We start from the raw sequence: 25,049 nt of genomic DNA, 5'->3' as shown, positions 1-25,049 counted from the left end.
AATGAAGACATTGTGGTGAGAGGCTCACAATCTTCTGCTACTAGCAGAGGTCCAATACTTGTTTCAGTAGCTGCTCGTTTTGCTGCTTCATCAGCTATGTTGTTACCTTTGGCTATCAATGAGTCAGTTTTCTGATGAGCTGGGCATTTAATAATGGCTAAGGCGGATGGCAGATGGATAGCTTCCAATAGAGCGGAAATGGCTGCACCATGAGTTACAGGAGTGCCATCTGCTCTCTTAAAACCTCTTTGTTGCCAAATCTTACCATTAACATGACATACACCGTAAGCATAAGCTGAATCGGTATAAACATTCAAACGTTTATCTCGCGCCAATTCACATGCAGCAGTTAGAGCTTTGATTTCTGCCAATTGTGCAGAACATGGTTGAGGAAGTTTTGTCGTTTGTACTTCCGTAAAAGTGTTGTCAGGGTGTAACTGGATCACAGAATATCCAGCATGGTTACCTGTAGCATCACGAAAACATGAACCATCAACAAAGTAAGTCAAATCTGCTGGTATTGGTACATTATACATATCATCTCGTGGTTTCATAAAAGCTGTTGTTTTTTGAATACAATCATGTGGTGTTCCTTCATCAGGCAGGACCATACGTGTTGCTGGATTAACAGTTTTACAACGCAGAACTGTCAGTTCTGGTGAGGATAGGATTACCTCATATCCTGTTCGTCTAGCCTGTGATAAGACAAAACGTGGACTTGTTAATAGAGCATGTAATTGATGGGATGTATACAGATTTACAGGATGTCCCATTGTAATAGACGATGCTTTTTGTACTGCAAAGACAGCAGCTGCCAGTCCTTGGTAGCAAGGTGGAAGCCCTACTTCAATATTGTCCAATTTAGTACTATAATATGCCAATGGTTGTTTCCCAATTGGAGCATCCTGCATCAATACTGCACATGCATAACCTGAACGCTCAGCAACATACAGATGAAATGGTTTACTATAATTTGGATTTCCAAGTGCAGGAGCTGTTCGTAAGTCATGTTTGATTGCTTCGAAACTTTGTTCAGCAACATCAGTCCATTGTAAGGATGCTGATGAGTCTAATTGCCCTGTGGCACGAATTAATGCTCGTAATGGGGCTGTTTTTATGGCATAATCAACAATCCATGCTCTGCTATATCCTGCCATTCCAAGAAAAGACAGCATTTGTCCTACTGATTGTGGTTTTGGCATTTTGGTAATAGCCTCTATGTGTGAGGAGGCTACTTTTCTCTGATTACCACTCAAATGTCTACCCAAATACTCTACTTCTTCCTGACAGAATTGCAACTTATTTCTGCTAACTTTGTGTCCCCCCTTTGCTAATGCTTTTAACAGCGTAACAGAATCCTGTTCACATTGTGCTTTTGTTGGGCTGGCAAGTAGAATATCATCCATATACTGAATAATAGTACTTTTTACGTCTAAATGGTGTAAGTCTTCTGCTAGAACTCTGTTAAAGATTGTTGGGCTTTCTACAAACCCTTGAGGCAAACGTGTGTAAGTGTACTGTTGACCTTGGAATGTAAATGCAAACAAATACTGTGAATCAGGGTGTAGAGGGACACTGAAAAATGCTGAAGTCAAGTCTATGACTGTGTACCAGCGTGTATCTGGAGGAATGTTTGACAACAATGTGTGTGGATCTGGCACTATAGGGGTCTCTGCATCAACAATAAAATTGATAACGCGCAAGTCATGAACTAGACGATAATCAGTAGAATGAGGTTTTTGAATTGGATAAATTGGAGTGTTACAGGGGCTTCTAGTTTTAACTAGAACTCCTGCAGCTAACAAGCCTTCAATTTGTGGCTTGATTCCTTCTACAGCATGGTGTTTGAGTGGATATTGCTTTTTGTATGGTAGTACAATATTAGGCTTAAGCGTTATTTGTACAGGTTGTGCTGATTTAACAAAACCTACGTCTGTTTTGTGTAGAGACCATACATGGGAAGGTATTTGTTTTAGCAATTGTTCATGTTTTTCAGTGAGTAACATCTGCATAGGGACATTATTAGCTACAAAAACCTTTTCTGCCTTTCCCTCATCAGTGACTTTAAGTGATATCCTAATATACTGTTTTTCTGGGGAAACGTGTAAGTACTTATTGCTGGTTGGTTGCCATTCAGAAACTTGTAAAGCAGCTTTCACCATTGGTCCTAACTCATAAGTTTCATAGCCTTTAGCTACTAAAAGAGTTACGTGGGGCGTTGACTTTGGGACATGGAACCATTGTTGTAGTTCAGGTGAGAGTGCTACCGCTGCTGCAGCTCCCTGTGGGCCAATGTAAATGTCTTGGATTTTCAGGTAATAGAGTCTGTTGTTGATCATCTCTTGCCAACATTCATCATAGTCCATATGTTTTTGTTGTTCATCATACATCAGAGTACAGTGTAATGGCAATTGTGGCTCACTCGCTTCATGTAATTGGCTTTTTGTCCACTCCTTCCATTGAATCCATTCTTGGTCCAGGTGAGAACTCTGTGATAGTCGAATCCAATATGCAGCTGATGGATCTGGTTTTGTTGCATCTTTAGCTTTTAATGATGGCATCATTGTCGCAGAGAGTTCATCAGGCAGATCCAACCAAATGCCATCAGGGGTACACATAATTTTAGCTTTTAGTGGACACAAAATATCTCTACCTAAGAGGTTAACTGGTGTTTGGCGTGAGTATAAGAGTGGTGCTACAACAGTTTTTCCTGCTATTAGCATGGGGACAGGTTGTGTAAGGGGAATAATTTGAGTCTTCCCAGAGAAACCTACAGTTTTTACTGATGAGCCTGAGAGGGGGAGAGTTGAGCCAGGGCTCCCTATACATGAATATGTAGCTCCTGTGTCCACCATGAAATTATAATCTTGGCCTTGTATGGTGACAGGTATCGTTGGCTCATCGTGAGGCTGCATTGAGACTGCTGGTGCCATTATTTCCCCTTCTGGCTTCTCTGGGCCTCCCTATGGCCAATATTTAGCTGGTCCAGTCCATGGATTGTCTGGACAGTCTTTGCGTTGGTGTCCCTTCTGGCCACATCCCCAACATACACCTCTCTCATTAGGTCCTAAATTCACTTGAGGCGTGGACTGGGACTGAGCTCGATCACTTTGCTGTAGAGGGCGTCCTTGCCAAGTGGAACGTCGGAAAAGACCTCGTCGGGGTCCTGGTTGTCCTCTGGGACAGTTTGCATTGGGATCAGGTTGGTTGACATGCACATGGATTGCAGGTGGCTGTTGTACTGGTATTGTGGTTGGTTGAACTGGAGGTTGTGGGGCAGGTGTATGGTAATGTGATGGTTGGGTGTGGAACTGTGGTTGTTGAACATGTTGTGTCACAGGAAGTTGAGGTGCAGCTTCTAATGTGGGCTGTGATCGAGGTTGCTCCACTGTAACCACTGGAGCTTGAGTTTTAGCTTTGTCTTTCTTTTGCTTGGAACTCAGCTCAGTTAGCTGCAACTGCGTCAACTTGTTGCTCAACTGTCTGTGTGCATCCTCTTCTCTTTGTTTTCCTTTGCGCATATTCTCAACATGGTGTATCAGGTGTTCTGAGAACAGTGGCCAATCCATTTTCATCAGGCCCACCACAGTCTCCAAACGTCTTTGCACCTCCATTGGCATGGCTTTCTTCACCATTACCTTGAACAGACTTTCGGTGGTGCTATTGGCATTCCACACACTGCCAGTCTCCTCTCGCCACTTTCGTTGGAAGGCATGTAGGAACTTGGCTGGACATTCATCGGCTTTGAGAGTCTCTCCCTCTAGCTTGGATGGGTCCATCTTCTCTGGATATTGCTTTCTTAATTCTGTCCACACTCTGTTCCGAAATCCATTGAAGCCAACGTGGTCAGCATTGTTGCCAGTTATCAGGTTCTGCAATCCTGCGTTTGACAGAATTTCTTCTGCAGCATGTTTCCCAATAATGTGCATAAGTAATGCTTTGATGTCTCCTAAAGCTAATGTCACTCCAGCTGTGCTCTCTTCCAGAGCAGTAATCCATTTGTTTGCTCCTTCTGTGATGTCTGGTAGCCTATCAGCAAGGCCTATCATGTCACAAAAAGACCATGGCACATATTGTCGTTGGTTTGGAGCCTTTGTTATAATGGGGCACATGGGTTGTGGCATATCTTCATCTGATGCATGTTCATCTGAAGTCTGCTCATCATAGTAACTGGGAAGACTGAGCCGTTTTCCACTGCGAAGCTTCATGTGGTGTTTCGTCACGAAACCTCTGGTTTGTTGTTTCTGTTTATGTAGCTGTTCTGGCTCTTGATGCTCCACCAGTGAGTGCAGGGCTTTCTCCATGTTGTTAAGTTGTTGTTGCATTTGTGCCACACCATTGTTTGATGTCATAGTGCCTGATAATTGCACTGTCACTGCTTGAGGATCAGGCTCTGCGGGTGTATTTGACAAGTCTTCAATGAGCATGTCCACTTCCTCCACCAGGGTGTGCAGTCGCTCATGCATGGATTCATCTTTTTCTTGCCAGAGTTGTCTGAGTCTTGCTTCAGGGTTCATTTGTTTTGGAGTGCTGTGTAGCGCTGGTGTGGCTCGCACACTTAGGGCTGGCAGGCCATGTTGCTCTAATCCAACTGTTGCTCTTTGTTGCTGTAGCTGTTGTACTTCTTCATGTGCCCTCTGTTCCAACCTACGGTGTAACTCCTTTTCTCTCTCCTTACTCAGCTCCTCCTCTTGGGCCTTTCTGTAGTCTCTTCGGTCTGCCTCTGATTCAGCACTTTGACTGTGTCTTGGCAGTTGATCCTTAAGTTTCTTCAGTGGCTGGCCACACACGCCTCTCTCTGACATGCTGGAGTCACACACATCGCTGGCTCTGTCTCCTGCTTCATCAGGGTTTTTCCAGGTCATGGTGAACTTGCCTTGTAGCTCTCCTTTAATTTCACCTTGCGTTTCATTATGGCATAGTCCTGGTCCCAGCACATACTGGCCTGGTGGTGGCGCAGCAGTGTTAGATGCATATGGAGGCGGCTGAGCATTCCATTGCGGTGCTGATGGCTGTGCAGGCCGCTCTTCAGCTGACTCTCTCTTATCTGGCTGTTTCTCCTCTTCTCTCACAGGCAGCTGTGTGACCTTGAGCACCTGCTTTCTCCCCTCCTGTCTGAACCACCCTAACACTTCTCTCTCTCTTGCCCTCTTACCTAACCTACTGTTGCTCACATCTCTTGCTTTGTGGTGTTTAATGTTTGCTTCCACTTCATCACAACAGGCTGCCATGAAGGTTCCTTCTTTAGGCCACCGTAGCCGTCCAGTAGTTCTTTTATGCCATTTTTTCATGCAGTGTCTTATCTGCTTTTCGTGATCTGGTTGCTGTCTTATTACCAATTCTAGTGGCGTTGATGCACCGACTCCCTTTGTTATTTTTGCCCCCATGAATCCTTGTCTAGCTTCACTAGGTGTGGATCTAGGAATTTCTGGTTCGTTAGGTGCTTTAGTTTTTATTAACACAATTATTTTACCAGCAGTAATACCAGCCTTGAATTTTTTATTCAATCTGTAATCAAACTTTAAATCTTCAGCTCCGTCTTCTCTGGGTGTTTTGATCAACCAGCCAAACAGACCTGTCTCCCACTGCACTCTCCTCGGGACAACAGATATGCAGAGCTGTGGATTGTCAGACACTCTCTCTATCCCTACTAAGGGTGTGTGTTCAGTGAGGCCTAGGAAAGGCCTCAGCGGCACAGTTGCTACTGCTCTGGGGTCGTTACAGAGACTCTCTAACAGGAGAGATAGTGAGAACGGGGTCCAAAGCCTATGCAGTGTTTGATCCCAATCTATAGCAGGAAACTCTCTTTTTATTTGAGACAAATTAATAAAATTTGTTATTTTCCACAATTTAAAACATATCAAAAACTCGTCCTGCTGATGTTCAACACCACTTTTATCTCTGTATGTACGCTCCAGCCAAAAATGAGTCCTGATACCTTGTGTTTCAGGATCACCCTCTTTATCAAAATGTTCTAATGACACTATTTCATCTTCACTACTGTTATCATCTTCCATCCGCCTTAACAACTGCTTTAACTTTAAACAGTTATCTATTTTATCTATTCAATACTCTAGCAGCTTTATGCTGTATTCATTAATACACCTCAATCATTTTCCACATTACTCCACTCAAAAAGACTATAAAAGCCAACACTGTTAATATCTCAAACACAGTGTGTCCGATAGCGGATTGCTCCTCTATCTCTCTTACACTATCAATTCTGTTCTTTCTTTACTCCCTTTCTAGTATGAATAAATCTTATCATCTATTCCAACTTTATTAACTTGTACACAATTTCTGTCTTACAAGCTATTATACACCTCGTACGCACACATATCATAAACCTTATCTGGGCGTCCCCAGTTACAACAATTACAATGATTATATACAAACAGACATACATGAAGCCACAATATACAAGCCTTTTTATTTACAACATACACCTCTAGCTCCTTTTATTTACAACATACACCTCTAGCTCCAACGATTACACAGAGACAGACACACACACACAAAGTTATCTGCGCAGTATATTCACACTATGTACATACAGCTACTGTGCTACTGTTCCCTAACAGTCCGCAGCTGCACACGTCAACCTTGACGTCTCTTGCAAGTCAGGTCGCCACCACAGGACGACTGGTCGCTTTCCCTAAGCGACGCGCGCGCAAACAAATACACTTACCCAGGCAGACCTTTCTTCCTGTAATTAGGATTTTCTGAAAGCGGTATCGTAAGGTATTGTTACTCTAAACCCATACTCGAACCAAGGCAGGCCTTTTCCAGCGGAAAAGCGGTATCTTCGGTATGGCCCATACCTCGCCCGTGCAGTCCTTTCCCCTGTCTTAACAGATAAGAAAGCGGTATCCGCGAGTACTATAAATTATCAACGCTAGCCCCCTCATACAACCCTTTCCCTCTTTGAAAGCGGCAGAGTGGGTATACTTAATCACCTCTCTCTCTCATCTCCCTTGCAAACCTTAGATAACACAGTGCAGACACCTCTGACACACTTTCTGTGACCTTGGCAACTACACAGGCACTACCATTACACTGACAGCCAGACCAGGCAGCAAAGAAACGTTACGCACACTACTACCCAACCTACAATAGCAACATTTAGCAGAAACTCACTCATTCCTCACACTCACTCATCCGCACCGTGGTAGCTGACAGATATTAAAGCAAAACTAAAAGACACAGATCAGAAGGAAAAGAGAAAAGAGAAAAGAAAACACAGATTAGCAGCATGCAACTGGACTCAACTCCGCTAGTTCTCCGCTCGACTCTGGGTTTTTATTACTTTCAGGGTGTAAATTACTTTTTATCTAAATCAACAAGTGATAACAAGTTTTTATCATACATACTAGGTTCTTTTGGAGGTGAAGTCAGCTCTTCCCGGGCGAGATCGCACCATCATTCAGACTCCAGATATTAAAAAAATGCTCTGCTTACCTTAGTTTTGAAGGCCTATGGGTCTGAGATATAGGCGGCGATCTGCTCCGGTAGAGACTGTAGGAATACTTCAACCTCCTGGCTGGCTCGCCAACTTTGACGGGGATCTCCTACTGCCTCGCCAAGGACCAGATACTGACTGGATCAGGGTCAAATTATAATTCTTTGCCTAATTCTTAACTCTTAATATTATCACTTATAATCTTAAAAATTCTAAGTCTTAGGAGAGATCAGCTTTTCTTCAAAAAATGCACAGAGTCTGGAAAAAGAGTCAGAGTCCAGAAGAGTTGAGTCCAGGGAGCTTTATTCTCTTCACAGATCAAAAAGCCCAGGCAAGTCCTGCCAAAAATGCCCAAATTCTGTTCTGCGCATCACCTTTTATACACTTGTCAGAGGGCTTGGCCACACAGTTTGGCCACATCCTTTTTATCAAGTTACATCTTTACACTGATTTTATTGGTGTTTACATAGAGGGGGGTCTTCCCCTTTAATGCATAATTAATAATCTCTTACCTAATTTCTACTGGTAATTTTCCACTGTAGCCTTTAGGGATTTTCCACTGAGATCCCTCTGGCCTCAGTATCTATTGGGATCTTAGGAACTTTCCAGATTACTGCTTTGTTCTAAGTTTAGCAAGTTATCTCTATTCTAGTGTTTTTATTGGTGTCTAGCCAACTCTTAGGACATTTTTTAAAAAGATTTATATAACAGAACATAGGCCAAGCAAAACAGAGATAGTACTAACTAAACAGACATATGACTCACTAAGTAAACAGAGATTTCACTAAATAAACATAGATGTGATTTCTTAAGTATACAGAGTTAAGAGTAAAGAAACATGTTCAGAAATCCTCTTCATGTGTCTGTCTCCCTCATGCCCCTGAGCACAGAGTGAGCACAGAGTGAGCACAGAGTGAGCACAGAGTGAGCACAGAGTGGACAGAGTGGAGTGGCACAATCTTGTCATGTAACCCTCAGATCTGACACTACACTAACTATCAAATGAAGACAACAATGTCCAAACATAATCTGTAAAAACAGAAGGGTCAGGGTACGCTGAGAATGATTGGATCACTATTAGATCAGTTAGATGCACTTGTTAAAGTCTGGTAATAGCAGTTGAATCTCTGTCTATAGGTGCACTACGATGAGTTCATTCCCATGTTTGAGGATCAGTACCCACAATATCCATGGAAGGAGGTGGAAGTAAGTGAAAACTTTTAGCCCTTTTCAGTTGTGGGAACTTTTCCAGGAACTTCTAGAAATATGGAACTAAAGCTACATCTTGATCACAGAAACAAACCCAATAACAGTTCCTGGGCTGTAACACCCTGTAACGTCCTTTCCCTACCTCTCACAGGCGGAGTTGTTTAAAGCGTTCAGGGAGCTCTTCCAGGCAGCGTCGTCTCGACCAGCACCCTATGGTATTTGTCCCTATCCATCATCCCGGGCCATCTATGCTGTAGACCTCATGCTGAAGTGGAGTGAGGGGCAGAATGGTGAGCATTCTTTCTGTACTCAACCTGATTCCACAACCAAAGGGGGACTGAAAAGAGAGAGGCAAGATGCAATGATTGTTAATGGGGATAAGACATGGTTTACTAACAGTTTACTTTTTGATGGAAGGAATGTTGAAGAATGACAAAAGAGATCTTGAGAGAGAAGTTCACATCCTGTGTACTTGCACACCTGGTCAGTCACTGCTTCTAGTTTTGGCGCCACTCTGTTGTCAGGACTACACTACATGGGAGTCATATTAGGTTTTTGTTAAACATGCAAGACACCAAACACTGCATGCAGGCCAGAATTAGACAGCTGATTATTAGCATGAGAAAACAACACTTACATTTTTGTTACACCTCAAATTGAGCCTGCAAGACACAATCCAAAGAACTAAACTCCCCCGAAGAGTCCCTTCTAAGTCTAAGTCTCTGAGACTTACTGATCAAATAACACCCAGTACTGTCCAAACTCAGACCAGCACTGCTTTCTAACCATTAATCAGAGTAAACCAAATTACTATATCAGCAAAAACATGCATGGAACATTGGATGAATCGACCTAACCTCAAAACAAATATTGGCGGAGTATCTCTAATCTCTCTAACGGAGAAAAAAGTCTGTGGTGACTGCACGGCAGGTGAGCCAGAGACAGAGATGCACTTCCTCTTAAGATGTGCAAGCCACATGAGTAGCAGCTTGTTACAGCACCGACCACTTTTCTTAGTTTTGGGGTTTTCTTGTGTTTTTTTCCATCGCTAGTCTCAGTCGATCGTGCGTACCTACGGATGTACAACTGATGAGACTAGTGATTTGCTTTGTACTCTTTTGCGGACTCCATTCAGCCACGTCTCCATTGTTTACACCGGGAACAGCTGTTAGCGCTGTGCAGTATCGAGGACAGTCTCAAAAATCTCTGGTCCTCTGGGTTCTTTTAATGAAGCAAGAGGAGAAGCTGTTGATTCCCAAAAAATCAGTTTTATTCTAACATCAGTAGAATCTGCATTTATTTTAACATCAGTAGAATGCGCAAGGTTACAGAGCTCTGGGTCTCGACTTAACCTTTCCATGATCCACAACAGTCGGGTCAGTTCATGAAGTCTGACACACTACCTCTCCCTGACCCAGTATTTTATAGACAGAACATGAGGAAATGCTGAATCAGTCGTCGGCTCCTCCTCATTGCCGTCGGCTCCAGCGATGTGTCCTCTGCTTGGTCATCTTCGAGAATCCAACGTCACCGGCCCAGCAACCTGTTTGCAAGGCCGAATCTACCAGACACCCTTATCCCTGACGCCAACCTGTTCTATCTTAAGTCGAGGGCCCCAAGATGTCTCCCATGCCAGGCCTCTATCTCAAAACCTCCTGTTCTAGGTCACACTGGCCTTAGATATATTTTGCACACAAAGAATCACTCCTCGTCTAAATCACTTCTATTATTAATAAAGGTAAAACTTAACCAGGAGAAGTAGAATTTCTGTTGATTATTCAGTCACACAATCCATCAGCAGAAAATATGAATAAGATCAACATATCAGGATCCAACTATCATTAATGTAAGCATATGCATGTAATCTAACTATGAGCAGGATATATGTGTGTAATCAAACTAATCAAAGTATAGGAATATGACCCAAATATCTGTCAGCAGCATGAGTGTACTCCCAGCAGAAAGGCTGGAGAGAGATAAGGAGATGGAGAAGGGGATGCAGAGCTGGAGTTCAGGCGGTATAAACCATCCATACCGTCTCTTATTCGGGGAATGTGAGATCTCTCCCGAATAAGATGGAAGAGCTAACGGCGCTAACCAGACTGCAGTGTAGTATCATGTGCTTCACCGAGACATGGCTGAACAAACTCGGGCATGCAGGTCGCTTTGAGCAGTTTTCATCTACTGAGAGTGGACAGGCAAGCAACAGAGAGTGGTAAAAGGAAGGGTGTCAAATGCCACACCAGAGATAATAAAACACTGGACTTACTGTATTCAAACACCAAGGATGCTTACAGCTCTTCACCCCTCCCCCCACTGGGCAGATCTGATCACAACCTGGTTCATCTGCTTACATACCCTTGGTGAAAAAAACAACTGGCAACCATTAGGCATGTGAGAGGATGGTCAGAGGTGTCCAGTATGGCACTGAGGGACTGCTTTGACATCCCCGACTGGGATGTATTGGGCCTGAAAACCAGGCTCTGAGAGGGACAGGAAGCGACTGAAAACAGTGGTCAGGAGAGCTGGCTCTGTCCTGGACTGCCCTCTGGACACCACTGAGGATGTAGGTGACAGGAGGATGTTAGCCAAGCTGACATCTACTATTGACAACCCCTCCCACCCCCTGTATGACACAGTGTGTTATCCATACCCACCATGTGCAATTTCTGTTAAAACTGTGAAATTCTCTACAATTTTTGGCAGTGTATTTTTATGCCAGTATTTTTATAGTTCTTTGTGGCAATATATATTTTTTACATATTTTTTCATTGTTTCTTGTATAAAATCGACATATACGTATATATTCAGCTTATATTTTGTATTTCTCTTTTCTGTTGTGATTTTTCCTACTGCTAATGCCTGCTGCCATAACACCCAAATTTTCCCAGCTGGGGATTAATGAAGCCTTATCTTATCTTATTTTATGTTAGCCATTTTAGCCTGAGCAAACAAGAATTTTTTTTGTCCTTTGCTCTGCCCAGAACACCGGTGCCAGAATATATAGACCCCCTCAGAAAAAAAAATACTGTCTTCATCCCACAGACAGCAGAGAGGAAGGACCATAAAGATACCTCTGACATTCAGTAAACACATGATGATACAGCGGCCTCTGGGCTACTTGGAGGCTGCCACTCGGCTTTGCAAGTCGGCCTGTCCTTATCCTCCTCTTGCACTGGTAGATGAAGCACTGCAACCCTCAGCCAGTGATGACCTGACCAGAATATCTCCACCAGCATACTGTCCAACAGGCCAGCAGGTGGATTGAGAACTGCCAGCATGTAAAGTACATCGATAGATCTGCAGTATATATGCTGTTCCACCGCTGCATACCTTCTCAACTCTGCACATCTGGCCAAAGAGGCTGTGATTGTCCGAATGCTGATTAAGGAAAATTACAAAAATTGTCAGAAGGCCTGCAGTCACTCAACCCCCACACTATGATTCCGTTCTAAGAAAGAGGCTTTCGGACGCTCAGATGCTCTGTGAAGTCACAAGGCAGGCGAGTGAAGTAACAGGTGGCATGACTGGCTGTGTGACCAGAAGTTTGCTGGCAAATACTGACATAAACTGTCCGTTTCTCTTAATCCCTGTCCGGTGCTTTGGCCCCTTTTCTGCAAGCACAACGTGCACTCACACTACATATCCGTCCTCGTTTGACCCCCAAGATTCCTTGAAGCGAGGCTATGTGTTATTTCTTATTTGAAAAGATGCAATCTTTGTTTTATGGATTAAGTGGATTTCAAAAACAGAAAATCCATCATTCGTCAACTCAACAGCTGCTACAGTGTGACTTGTATGAGGCTTAGGAGGTGTGACGGCTTCTTGTCTTTCAGACATGGGTTAAATTGCAGATAAATGATAAATAGGTTTGATGACCTTCAATGAAACAATTATCCCATACCATACCATAATAATTGTACCGCTATTACCTGATTTGGAGGGGACCGACTAAAGCTCTCTTTAGGGGGCCAGTATACTTCATCAGACCTGCTCGTTTGAATGCTGAATAGCTTCAGAAAACCTCTCCTGCCACACCTTTTCCAACATCAGTGGGTAACTCAGTACTTTCCTTAGGTATATTGAACACATGTCTATTTAAATATACAGTTCTTTCACCTGTTGGTGTCTTTGTATAGGAAACACCTTTTACAACACTTGTTTCTGCTCTGTGTAATCTTGTGATCTTCGTTTATTTATCTAATTTGTGTGCACTCTGATCCTGGGTCAGGTGAGCGGGTCATGCAGCCTCAGATCCTGGAGCTGAACTTCAGTCCAGACTGCGCCCGGGCCTGCCTCTACCACCCCTCCTTCTACAATGACATGTTCCAGACACTGTTCCTGGATCAGCCCGAGCAATGCCCAGTCACCCAGATCGTATGATCAACGCCACTGTGCAAATGAGAAGCTATAAAAACATTGTTGGACAAACTGGAACTGTATCGTCAATGATGTTAGGACAAATAAACTTTGGTGCTATTAAACCTGTACACTTACCTCTCAGCTGTATCCACGTTGCTGTTCATTCTGTTATTCCTGCCTTGTTGCTGCTCGTCAGTCATATACTGCTGAGGAGAGTTCAGGACTGTGTGGAGCCCCAAGACCTGCTGTTAGCTGCAGTTGTCTAAAGAGGAAAAAGAACATTCAGACAGGCATAGAACAATGTGCTCATTTGGAAAAAGAGAAGTGTAAATAAGCATCTGTAGAGAGGAAGTAATCTAGAGAACAGGCTATTTATTTGTTTCTGTGTGGTTAGACAACCCCGATTCCAAAAAAGTTAGGATGCTGTGCAAAACATAAAACAGATTGAGATCATTTGCTGATCCTTTTAGACATATACTCAATTGAATATAGTACAAAGACAATATATTTAATGTTTGACCTCATCAGCTTCAATGATTTTTGTAAATACCTGCTTATTCTGAGTTTGATGCAGCAACATGTTTCAAACAAGTTGGGACAGGAGCAACTAAAGGCTGGGAAAGATGTGGAACGCTCCAAAAACACCTGTTTGGATCATTCCACAGGTAAACAGGCTGATTGGTAACAGGTGATAGTATCATGATTGGGTATGAAAGGGGAACACATGCTTGTATGAAGGATATTACGATATGGGTTTAGGAACACTTGTAAAACACTGTTGTTTTTCAGTTAATTTGGAATTAACTGCATTCTGTTTTTATTTACATTTTACAGCTTCCTAACCTCTTTGGAATCAGGGTTCAAATTATGCTTACCCTGTTCCTGTCACATCTGCATCTACTGTACTCATTTAACAATGTCATACTGCCTAATCGCTTACACATTACTCTCAAGGCTGGCCGTTATATCCTATTTCAGTTCTTCATCATCAGAAGAAAGGTCTGAGATGGAACTCGTGATTGAAAGGTAGGTTGCATAGTTATCACTGCTGGCCTCACCCCATTCTGGCTTAGGCAACAGCATAACATTCTCGTTGAAGGTAGGGGTAGTAGTACTATCACACTGCAATAGATTATATTACTATATTTAACTTGAATCAATGAGCATACCTCTTCCTTGACTTCGAAGCTGTCGTGGAAAATCTTCAGATGGGCCAGTAGATCTTCACCACAACATGTAACTGTCAAATTGCTTTTCACTGATTATTAATAGTTCAACTCGGTTTCAACTAGGATAAAAAAAAAATAAGACAAAGACTGATGCTGAGACTGGTGCAATTTTATAGGTTTTATTATATACTCATGCAATACAGCAAAACTGAGGCTGGTTCATGAACACAGAAATAGAGGTACAAGCAGATTCTCAGGTATTATATACCTCTGCTGTGCCTCTTCCAGGTGGAGCTTAGTTTCAGGGTCCTCCCTGCTGACCTTTTTAATGATTCCTATTCTGGGGATTTCTACCATTCTGTTCAGAGTCCATGTTTGGCCTGTTGCCATTGATGTTTATGAGCCAGGTCCTGCCAAGCAGTGGTATGATGATGATGTAGGAAAAACTCCGCTGATACAAGCTTGAGTTGAAGAGACCTTTATTAACAAGCAGTATCAGAACAGATGCCGGCCATCCGAGAGAGCTTCAGGGTCAGATCAGAAGACTCTGCCCTTAACATACAGACAACACAATATATAGCATGGCTTTTTGTCTTACTCCACCCATATCTTTCCTAATTCAAAAACCAGATCATGTTCTGGGCATATGTGCCACTGAGGAATGTTTTCCTTTGCGACAAGCTATATCTACCTCTTTGAGAGGTTTACATCCTAATAGCCCCTCTATAAACTTCACCACCTCTGGTGTCCCTTTCCCTGATCTGACCCTATGTGGCCTCACATACCACAACTAAAAGTGGTCTACATTTAAACATCAGTTTACCCTGATTATGCTTAATCTGACATATATTTGATATTTAGTTGAGCTGATCATATACCTCACCATGCACCTCCCCCTAATCACCTGCCTTCCTTAATGGTGTTCACAGTTTACAGTTACAGTTTGATAATGGGATTACATCACTTTGCCAACATTAAGGCTACCTCCTGATGCACCTGATCCACCTCTGAAGAGTCACCACTTTTCCCCATCAACAGAGGTGTTACAACTTATAAATAACCTCAATCAGAGCCAGAATATCTGCTGATGTGAACACAGATGAGCTCAGTAAACCCTGTAGAAAAGATGTAACTATGGGAGAATTTCTTCTGCATTAACTGCAAGACTGACGCTGAGCCTAATTCGTCCACCTTGATGTTTATCAGCCAGGTCCTGCTGAGCAGTGGTGTGATGATGATGTAGAAAGGACTCTGTTGATACAAGCTTGAGTTGAAGAGAACTTTAATAACAAGCAGTATCAGAACAGATGCCGGCCATCTGAGAGAGTTTCGGGGTCAGATCAGAAAAACTCTGCCGTTATCATAAAGACAATACAATATATAGCATAATGGTTTGTCCTATTCCACCCATATCTTACCTAACTCACGAATAAGAAATGTTAATAGGCCATGTTCTGTACAGTGTCTTACTGAGGACTGCATTCCTCCACTCTCACCCATATATGTCCACCTCTATTGGGGATTCACATCTGAACAGTCCCCTAAGTATACATTTCCACATCAGGACTCCCTCTTGCTGGCCTGTCCTGTGTCATCTCACAGACCACGACTGAGAGTGTCTTGCAGTTTAAACATCAGTTTACCTCTTATCATGCTTAATCTAACATATGTGTGATATTTGGTTCATCTGATCATATATCTCAGTTCCCCCCTTCGGGATGTCTCAGAGTGCCGACAAAAAGAGTACTAACAGATTCATTCATGGTTTCCGTTGTTGATCTTAATCACATTTGCTTGATTGTCAAACTTCTCCTCAACCCCTTCTATATCCAACTGTGAAATCTATTAATACCTATTTTAAAATCTTCATTTGTGGGATCAGCTAATCACTAAGTTCCTATTTTAAGTCCTAAATGCACATTACTTTAGGCTATTTCAGACTAGATAAAGTAATCCTTAAAGAATTAGGTTCTGATTTGGCGACTCTTAGCCTCATCTGCAGATCTCCTTGCAGCCACACTCTTTTCCAGCAAACACTGGAAAATACACTTCATCCTATGGATTCAATAACCAAAATCACCAACTTGTAACTCTGCTGGTGTAGCAGCAAGGGAACCCACTGATCAGCTGCTACCTCCCAGTCAGAAAAACCACCCTTCCTAAAAGGTAGGAAAAAGACCAGGAAGCCTTACTAAATCCAAAACAGAGAAACCTCACCCTCAAGCCAATCAGGACAAGGAAACTTCCTTAAAATTAACAATTATCAAACACTTACTAGTTTGATGACCCCATGCCAATCGGTCATTAAACTTCACAAATATCTACTATTAGAGTAACATAAGCTTACATATTTCTCATGCAGGGATAAAAACTAATAATAATAAAGACCCTCTCTTAACCGTTAATGTATAACAAACGATTACAAAATATCATAAATGCATAAATGTTCACATATTATAAAAACATCAAACAAACTAGAAGATATATATAGAAAATATCAAAATATATAAACTTTGTGTATTATCGAGGACAGTCTCAAAAATCTCTGGTCCTCTGGGTTCTTTTAATGAAGCAATAGGAGAAGCTGTTGAGTCCCAAAAAATCAGTTTTATTTTAACATCAGTAGAATGTGCAAGGTTACAGAGCTCTGGGTCTCGACTTAACCTTTCCCTGATCCACAACAGAGTCGGGTCAGTTCACAAAGTCTGACACACTACCTCTCCCTGACCCAGTATTTTATAGACAGAACATGAGGAAATGCTGAAACAGACGTTGGCTCCTCCTCGTTGCCGTCGGGCGCGCTCTCTCCTCTGCTTGCTCATCTTCAAGAATCCAACGTCAACGGCCCAGCAACCTGTTTGCAAGGACAAATCTAGAGAGACAACCTTATCCCTGACGCCAACCTGTTCTATCTTAAGTCGAGGGCCCCAAGATGTCTCCCATGCCAGGCCTCTATCTCAAAACCTCCTGTTCTAGGTCACACTGGCCTTAGATATATTTTGCACACAAAGAATCACTCCTCGTCTAAATCACTTCTATGAATAATAAAGGAAAAACTTAACCAGGAGAAGTAGAATTTCTGTTGATTATTCAGTCACACAATCCATCAGCAGAAAATATGAATAAGATCAACATATCAGAATCACCATTAATCATCATTTATCATTAATATAAGCATGTGCATGCAATCTAACTATTAGCAGAATATATGTGTGTAATCAAACTTATTAAAGTATAGGAATATGACCCAAATATCCATCAATGTCAAAATAAATCAACTTCATGTATCAACCATTACACATCATCAACATGTCATCCTAACCCCTAAAAGCTTCCTAAATGTAGTTCACAGTCCTTGATATCCTGAAACAGAATATACACTACTGCAATGTCCTTTGTTCGGGGCCACCGTCCATTTTTGCTGTCCCTGTTTGAGTCTCTGAATCCATTTAGAACACAGGGGTCCCTGAACATCCAATCACTCTCTACTTGGTCCCCCCAGCGTTGTCCTGGAAAGATAGAGAACACCAACCAGTATCTTGCAAAAACATCAGATACAAAATAATTCACTATATTTAAACATCATCTGTGATTCTGTGATTATAGATCAGATATGTCCAAAGTCTGACTCTGGAATCAACTATATGTACTATTTTCACCCCCAAAACAGATCAAATGACACTCAGTCAGAATTCCTTTTATTATCTTGGTTTTTCTTTTCCCAATTTATAAATTTATATTATCCATTTCCCCCCTTTTATCCATTCTGACTCCCGCCTCTCTTCCAGGCAACACTGCTGTTACAAATCACTCATCCCTCTGTGGTTACACATTTACATACTAATTCCATTACAATATAACAAAGTCAGATGAACAAGTGCAGATAAAATATTCAAATCAACAAAGAAATTACAATAAAAATAATTAAAACATCACCAAACCAAATGATCAAACCATAGTGAAGTTAGACATTCAGAATGGATACTTCTCAATCATCTCCTCGTCTATTTTCACTTCTTCATCATCCTCATCTGGTTCATTCCTAATTGAAAGGGAAAAGAATAACTGCTACCAAAATTTGAACTAATACAGCTCCCAATGGTCCTAATTTTTCTTGCAGCCAAGAATTAGCTGACCCTCTAACTCCTTCTGATGGACCAAATACATCCCTTATGAGTTTTAATGCATTTATTACACTAGTCATTGACACAATTTCCCAGGCACGAGAGTCGGGACTCAAAATGCACACAGACAGGATGGGAGTAGAAGTTTTAATAACAAAAGTGATATTTACAAAAGGTGGAACAAAAGGCGAACGGCTCAAAAAATACAAAACAAGGACGCTAAGGTTTTTAGTTCTTAAAAGGCAAGGCAAAACAAAACTCTCAATGACAAGACAATGGCTATGGTAAACGCTGGACTGACGTGAGACAAGGCACATGACAATCTGGCACAGGACAAGGGGAGACGCCGACTATATATACACATGAGGTAACAATGAACAGGTGGACACAATCAGGGCGGGGTCGACAATCAGACAGGCGGGAAAACACACCAGGAAGTCAGGGTCTGAAACGAGAGGAGAGTTAGGGTTTCACAATAAAACAGGAAGTGATGATCAGCCAAAAATGTCACTCCATACCATGGGAATATTCCAATTACCCATTTTTCTCCTAGACTTATCCTCCAATGATAGGACTCCAGATTATGAAACTGTGCCAGTTCTCTTTTCTTTCTACTTCCAGGGACCTCATTAGATTTATCCTCCTCAGGTGCATGTCCCTTTTGAATAGCTAAAACCTCATATGAGAGTTTCGATGTTTCCATATAGCAGCATCCTATCCACCCATACGGTAGAAATATGTATGCCTTATCATTACAAATCCACCAAATATCTTGGAAATTTCCTATTGTCACATTTTCTGGCAAAGTCTAATATAGCATCACTGCACAGACTTGTATATTGGGGAAACCAAATAGCCACTGAGCAGACGCATGGCACAACACAGAAGGGCTAACTCTTCAGGTCTAGACTCAGCTGTTTACTTGCATCTCAAGGAGAAAGCACATTCCTTTGAGGATAAAAATGTGCATATCTTGGACAAAGAAGACAGATGGTTTGAAAGAGGAGTAAGAGAAGCCATCAAGGTTGAAAAACCATCTCTGAACAGAGGGGGAGGTCTGAGACACCACCTATCTCCCACATACAATGCTGTCCTTTCATCTCTCCCTAAGAGAGTCAAAGATTTAGCCTCTGAAAATAAACAACAAAGCCATTCACACATGGCTCCAGGAGCCTCCCAATGACAACAATGGGACACTAACGAGGCAAACAACTGTCGTTGACATTCTTGGTTTTGGGTTTTGGCCTCACTCAGGGGATAAATACTTGAACCTAACACCACTGCATTGGACTAGAGCGGTCCTATCTAGTCTGGTGCGCATGAACTGATGAAGCCTGTTCGGATGAGAGGCGAAACGTCTTCTAAGACTGACGAGGTCCAGTTGCGAACGATTGAATGCCCAAAAGCTTACAATGACCTGGATGAATGAGAATATTCACAGGCATAAATCAGCAACACTATCTGTATATACATTTATCAGTACAAATACAAATGCAGATGCTTATTCAAAGAGTTTGTGGATAAATCGCACTGGCCTTGCTCTGCTTGGATGCAGGTACTCGCACGTGCCATCACCAACAAGCCTCAATTGATGCTCAACTCTCCCTTGGAAGATCCAGATTCAGATCCAATCCTCCCTCTCTTTTTGGAGTATCACACCCAACAGCCGAATAGAGAAAGAAAAAGAAGAGAAGGAAATAGGGGTTCAGTGTCTTATAGATCTTGTTGTACAAATTGCATTAACAAATAAGCAAATAATCATTCGGTAGAATAATCATTTCCAACATTCAGCAAAAATCTTACAAACTGTTTCAAAATCGAATCATTAAGAATCTCAAAAACATGTTAATCATTCAAACTCAAATCAACATTTTATCTGTCAACACACATTTAGCCTTGCAGTTTACCTCTTATCATGATTAATCTAACAAATGTTTGATATTTGATTCATCTGATCATATACCTCAACCTCCTGTTGGACTGTTGGTATGAAGGACCTGCGGTAGCGTTCGTTCTCACAGAGTGGATGCAGCAGTCTGTTGCTGAAGGAGCTGCTGAGGGAGTGGGAGAGGTTGTCAATGATAGATGTCAGCTTGGCTAATATCCTCCTCTCACCTACGTGCTTAATGGTGTCCAGAGGGCAGTCCAGGACAGAGCCAGCTCTCCTTCTGTCCCTCTCAGAACTCCCACAGCGGTGGGGAGCTGAGGTGTGGCTGCTGTTGAGTTAGGTGGGGGGAGGTGTCGGTGGTCTGTGATTTGGAGTGGAGTTGTGAAGTGAGCATGACATTTATTTTGCGGTTGCACAAGGCAGCTGCCTTGGTCACCTAATGTTCTCACTATACATCCTGCCACTTGGTGACACTGATGAAAGCACAATGTATGTTTCCATAGTTATGCAGATGACACACAACACTGCTGCAGCAACACTGCTGCAGCTATAGACTCCATTACTAACTATTGTTTGGCAATAAATAAATGGTCGAGCAATAATTTCTTGAAGTTAAATGAAGACAAAACTGAAATCCTACTAGTTGGCCCAACAACAAAAAGAGATATGAGTTTAATATCTGGGGAAAGTTTCAAGTCCCACATCAACAAGGTGATGAAAAATTTCTAGATTACTGTAATGTACTATTTACTGGCCTCCCAAAAAAAAAAAAAAGAAAAAGAAAAAAAGACGGAGAGACTTCAGGTCATTCAAAACTCAGCTCAGCTATTAACCGGAACCATGAGGAGAGAGCACATTAGTCCAGTTTCAGCTGCTCTGCACTGCCTTCCTGTAACATTCAGAGTTGATTTTAAGGTCCTCCTCCTTGTATACAGAGCCCTGAATGGACTGGGACCAAGCTATATCACTAACTCTGCCGATTATTATTTGCCTTCAGGAACACTGTGATCATCTGCTGCTGGTCTACTGGAGGTTTCCAGCAACAGGACAACAGAAAATTGGGGATGCAGCTTTTGTCCATTACACCCCAAAGCTCTGGAGCACACTATCAACAGTTATCAAGGAAGCAGCTTGCTGAATATTTTCAAAAGAAAGTTTAGAAGAATCTCTTCACAAACTAAAAGCTAAAAACTTATCTCTTCACATTAGCTTTGCCGGTCTGAAACCTTTGTGTTTTGCCTCACTCTTATGCACTGCTGCACTTCTTTTAAGTTTGCAGCACAGGGGCTCCACATGGTACCGTGCTCTCTCCTTTTCTCTGCCCTCTACACATCGGACTACAGACACAACAGTGACAGCTGCCTCCAGAAGTTCTGATGATGCAGCCATTGTTAGACGTGTATCACAGTGGAATGAACTGGAGTACAGGGAAGTCATCACTAACTCTGTCGACTGGTGTGAACTGCACCACCTGCACATCAATGCCAGCAAGATCAAGAAGATGGTGATTGACTTCCGCAGGATGGTGTTACAGATCACACTGGTGAGCATCCAGGGTTTGGACATTGAGAGCGTGGGTGAGTACAAGTACCTGGGTGTTCACCTCAACAGCAAACTGGACTGAACCATCAACACAGATGCCCTGAACAGGAAGGGCCAAAGTTGTCTCCATCTGCTGAGAAGACTGAGGTCCTTTGGAGTATGAAGGACACTGTTAAAAACTTTTTATGACTCAGTGGTTGCATCTACGCAGTGGTCTGCTGGGGCTGTGGAAGCTCTGAGAGGGAGGATTTTGCCAAACTGACATCTATCATCGACAATCCCTCCCACCCCCTGCGTGAGACCATGGGAGCCCTCAGCAGCTTCTTCAGCTACAGACTGCTGCATCCACTCTGTGAGAAGGAACACTACCACAGGTCCTTCATTCCAACAGCCGTCAGATTATTCAATTCTGGCATTGTATAATGTAACACTGTTTTTTTGCACTGCTGTTGTTTAACATCCTTCTATCTCATACATTCTATACCTTGTGCAATATTACATTCTTTTATTTTATTTAAATACTACTGAACTTATCCATACCAACCATGTGCAATTTTTTCAAATCAAACAAGTATAGGGACTCTGGATGGTACACTGAAGAGGGCAGAACACAAATCAATTACTGTATACCTCTGTGTGTCTTGTGGTATGTTTGATGTGTATGAGTGTAGTACAATTGGCGTTTCTGCACTGACTACAGTGTTTACAATTCTTAAGTCATCCTGTTATTATTGGAATGGGAATTCTTAAATGGGAAAATCAGGGAATTGCATGGGCTCTTTGTTCTAACCAAAACACCTGCCTCCAATAACCCATTGTGTGTTTGATGCTAGCTATTGCTTGCGGTCAGAGAGGTGTAGCGACCTCAGGAACCAGGATGCCGCTTAGAGGATGAGATACGGGCCTATGGTCTATTTGTCTGACGCGCTTCTGCAATGATCCGCCTACACAGAAATAACTGAGAAAAACGTGCTTTAATAAAAAAGATAATCAACTTAAACCACGTACCAACTTAACAAACAGCGATCAATGGACTTAACGTGTATGGTGCGGTCAACAAAAAATACGGCGACCCGCTCAAACCGTTTCCCTCGTGAACACAGGTGAACAGGTGCTTAAATCAACTAAGTGACACTGCCCATATTCCCGTGACCCAGATTCCACAAATCACTGCCACCAATCGCAACAAAAAAATACCAAAACAAATCAAGAGCATAATCAAACCTTTACCTCGCCTTCATGGCTCCTACAAGAGGGTAATGGCTTTGACTGAGTAATCTTGCACCTATTTTCACAGTGACTTTGACTTGCTGTGCTGATATTACCAGCCTTACATCTGTTATGTGTTTACACCCCAGGCAGTCAGGACTTGATCAATAGAATCAGCTTATCTCAGCATTCCTGGTATTTTGTATCAGTCTGTTCAGCATCAAACTTCGATCATCATAGGTACAGGATCTGTTAAAGGTGTCACTTGTTTCTTCCCAGAGAAGCTGATTGTTTTCATGGATAACGGTGACATGGGGACGTAAGAGCCTTCACTTCCAATACAGGAAAATGTTGCACCTGAGTCTATCATAAGCCTATGTTGTTTCTCATGGGTGGTTACTGATATGGTAGGTTCTTCTTTAGGATGCCTTTAGGATGACTGGGTCAGCAGGCTGACGTGTTTCTTCCGGATCAACTCGAATTGGTTGTTGGAGTGTTTGTGGATGTGACCAGGTGTGACCAGATCTTCTTTAAGGGGTGTGAAATATGTCACTGCTGGCTCCTCCTCCTCTTGGGGTCTGTCCTCATACGTTGTCTGTGCCTCCTCCATGCATGACTCTGTGTAGCAGGGTCATAAGTGTGACAATGCATCTTGTGCATATTTCCCATTACTTTTAGGCACTTGGAATTCCCCTGTTAGTCACGTTCAAATCTTGGCACTTTGCCTCATCCTTCTCTCACTGCATTTTGTGGATACTGCCCACACTTGAATGGATTATTTTCTCCTGGCTATCCAGTCAGGGCGTCTGCAGTGTGTGCCTGGCCTCTGCTCCCTATTGGTTCATTCCCACTTCTCACTGGTCTCTGTCACTTCTGTGTTTACTATTTTTCTCAATTCCCTGATGGACTGATGATAATTGTCACTTTCTTGCATGAATCATGCCAGCACTTCTTTCTCTTTCTGTCTTTTCCCAATCTTGTATCACTGGTGTCTGCAGCTTTATGGTGCTTGATACTGGCTTCTACCTCCTCACAGCAAGCAAGGTACCATCGATTGGCCATTGTCGGTCCGTGGAGGTCCTCTTATTCCACGCGCGGTACTAACTGATGTTCCTGCCTCTTGCTTCAGGTGTACATGTGAGATTATGAATTATCACTCATGGGGTCTCTCCACTATGTGAAAACGTGCACAAAATACACAGACACACACATCGTGTTTTCATGCTACTGCACCATCTTTTTTTTCACTTGAGGGAGCTAAATTAGCCCACAGTATAAATTAAGCAATTAGATTGCAAAGATTTCTGTGATCTTTATTTGTTGGTGGCTGTTCTGTGTATTTCTGTTAGGAGCCCTAACAGAGGTGGGGGGTTCAAAAGCACAGAGTCGTGTTGTGGAAAATCTTCAGATGGGCCAGTCAGTCTTCAGATCTTCTCCACATATTAATAATTCAACTCAATTCAGACGAAGACAAGACAAGGAGTCAAGCAGAGTCTGGCACAATTCTATAGATTTTACTGTATAAGCATGCAATACAGCAAAACTGAGGCTGCTTTATAAACTTTTTTTAATTGTATCATATTCTGGGGGTTTCCACCACTATATTCTGCTCAAAGTCCATATTTTGCTTGTTGCCATGCACCTCCTTTTGGCCACCTGTCTGTTTGATGATGTTTTCCGTAATGTCTGAGCTCACCCAGTTCCAAAAATGTAATTAAAATACAGACAAATTCAAGAGAATCAAGAGTCTTTATATACAAAAATATACAAAATACAAACAAAAAATCCACCACACTATAGTGGTGCTGTGGCCCTAGCAGTGTTTTTTGTGTACTTCCGCTTTTCAGAAACAGAAACCAGCTGTGTCTGGTCTAGCACCCTACAAAGAAAAAAACGATTTAAAAGTTTCATCCTGCAGTCTAATATGCAGTCCATACCGGGGTAGTATGCGGTGGGCAGTTCGTGTCATTGCGAAGTCGTCTTTGCCCAATGAGACACACCCCTTTCAAAAAACCCACCAATCAGAGCTCACGCTGAACTTTTATAAACGGTCGCTTCCAATCCCTCGACTGACTTGATAAAGTTGA

General features: G+C 42.4%; 1 protein-coding gene across 1 annotated transcript in view; it reads left to right on the top strand.

Moving 5' to 3' along the window:
• Positions 1–13,165, top strand: part of ttll12 (tubulin tyrosine ligase-like family, member 12) — a 30,547-nt gene extending 17,382 nt beyond the window's left edge. The window contains exons 12-14 of the mRNA XM_041964368.1: positions 8,597–8,665; positions 8,820–8,958; positions 12,900–13,165. Coding sequence (XP_041820302.1) covers positions 8,597–8,665; positions 8,820–8,958; positions 12,900–13,051 — 360 coding nt within the window. The 3' untranslated portion in view covers positions 13,052–13,165. The remainder of the gene's footprint in view (positions 1–8,596; positions 8,666–8,819; positions 8,959–12,899) is intronic.
• The last annotated feature ends 11,884 nt before the right edge of the window (positions 13,166–25,049 follow it).

Source organism: Chelmon rostratus, chromosome 22 (assembly GCF_017976325.1).
Source record: "Chelmon rostratus isolate fCheRos1 chromosome 22, fCheRos1.pri, whole genome shotgun sequence".
Classification (NCBI taxonomy): domain Eukaryota; kingdom Metazoa; phylum Chordata; class Actinopteri; order Chaetodontiformes; family Chaetodontidae; genus Chelmon; species Chelmon rostratus.
The sequence above is the reverse complement of the archived record's forward strand: the minus strand, read 5'-3'. Positions and strand labels throughout refer to the sequence as shown.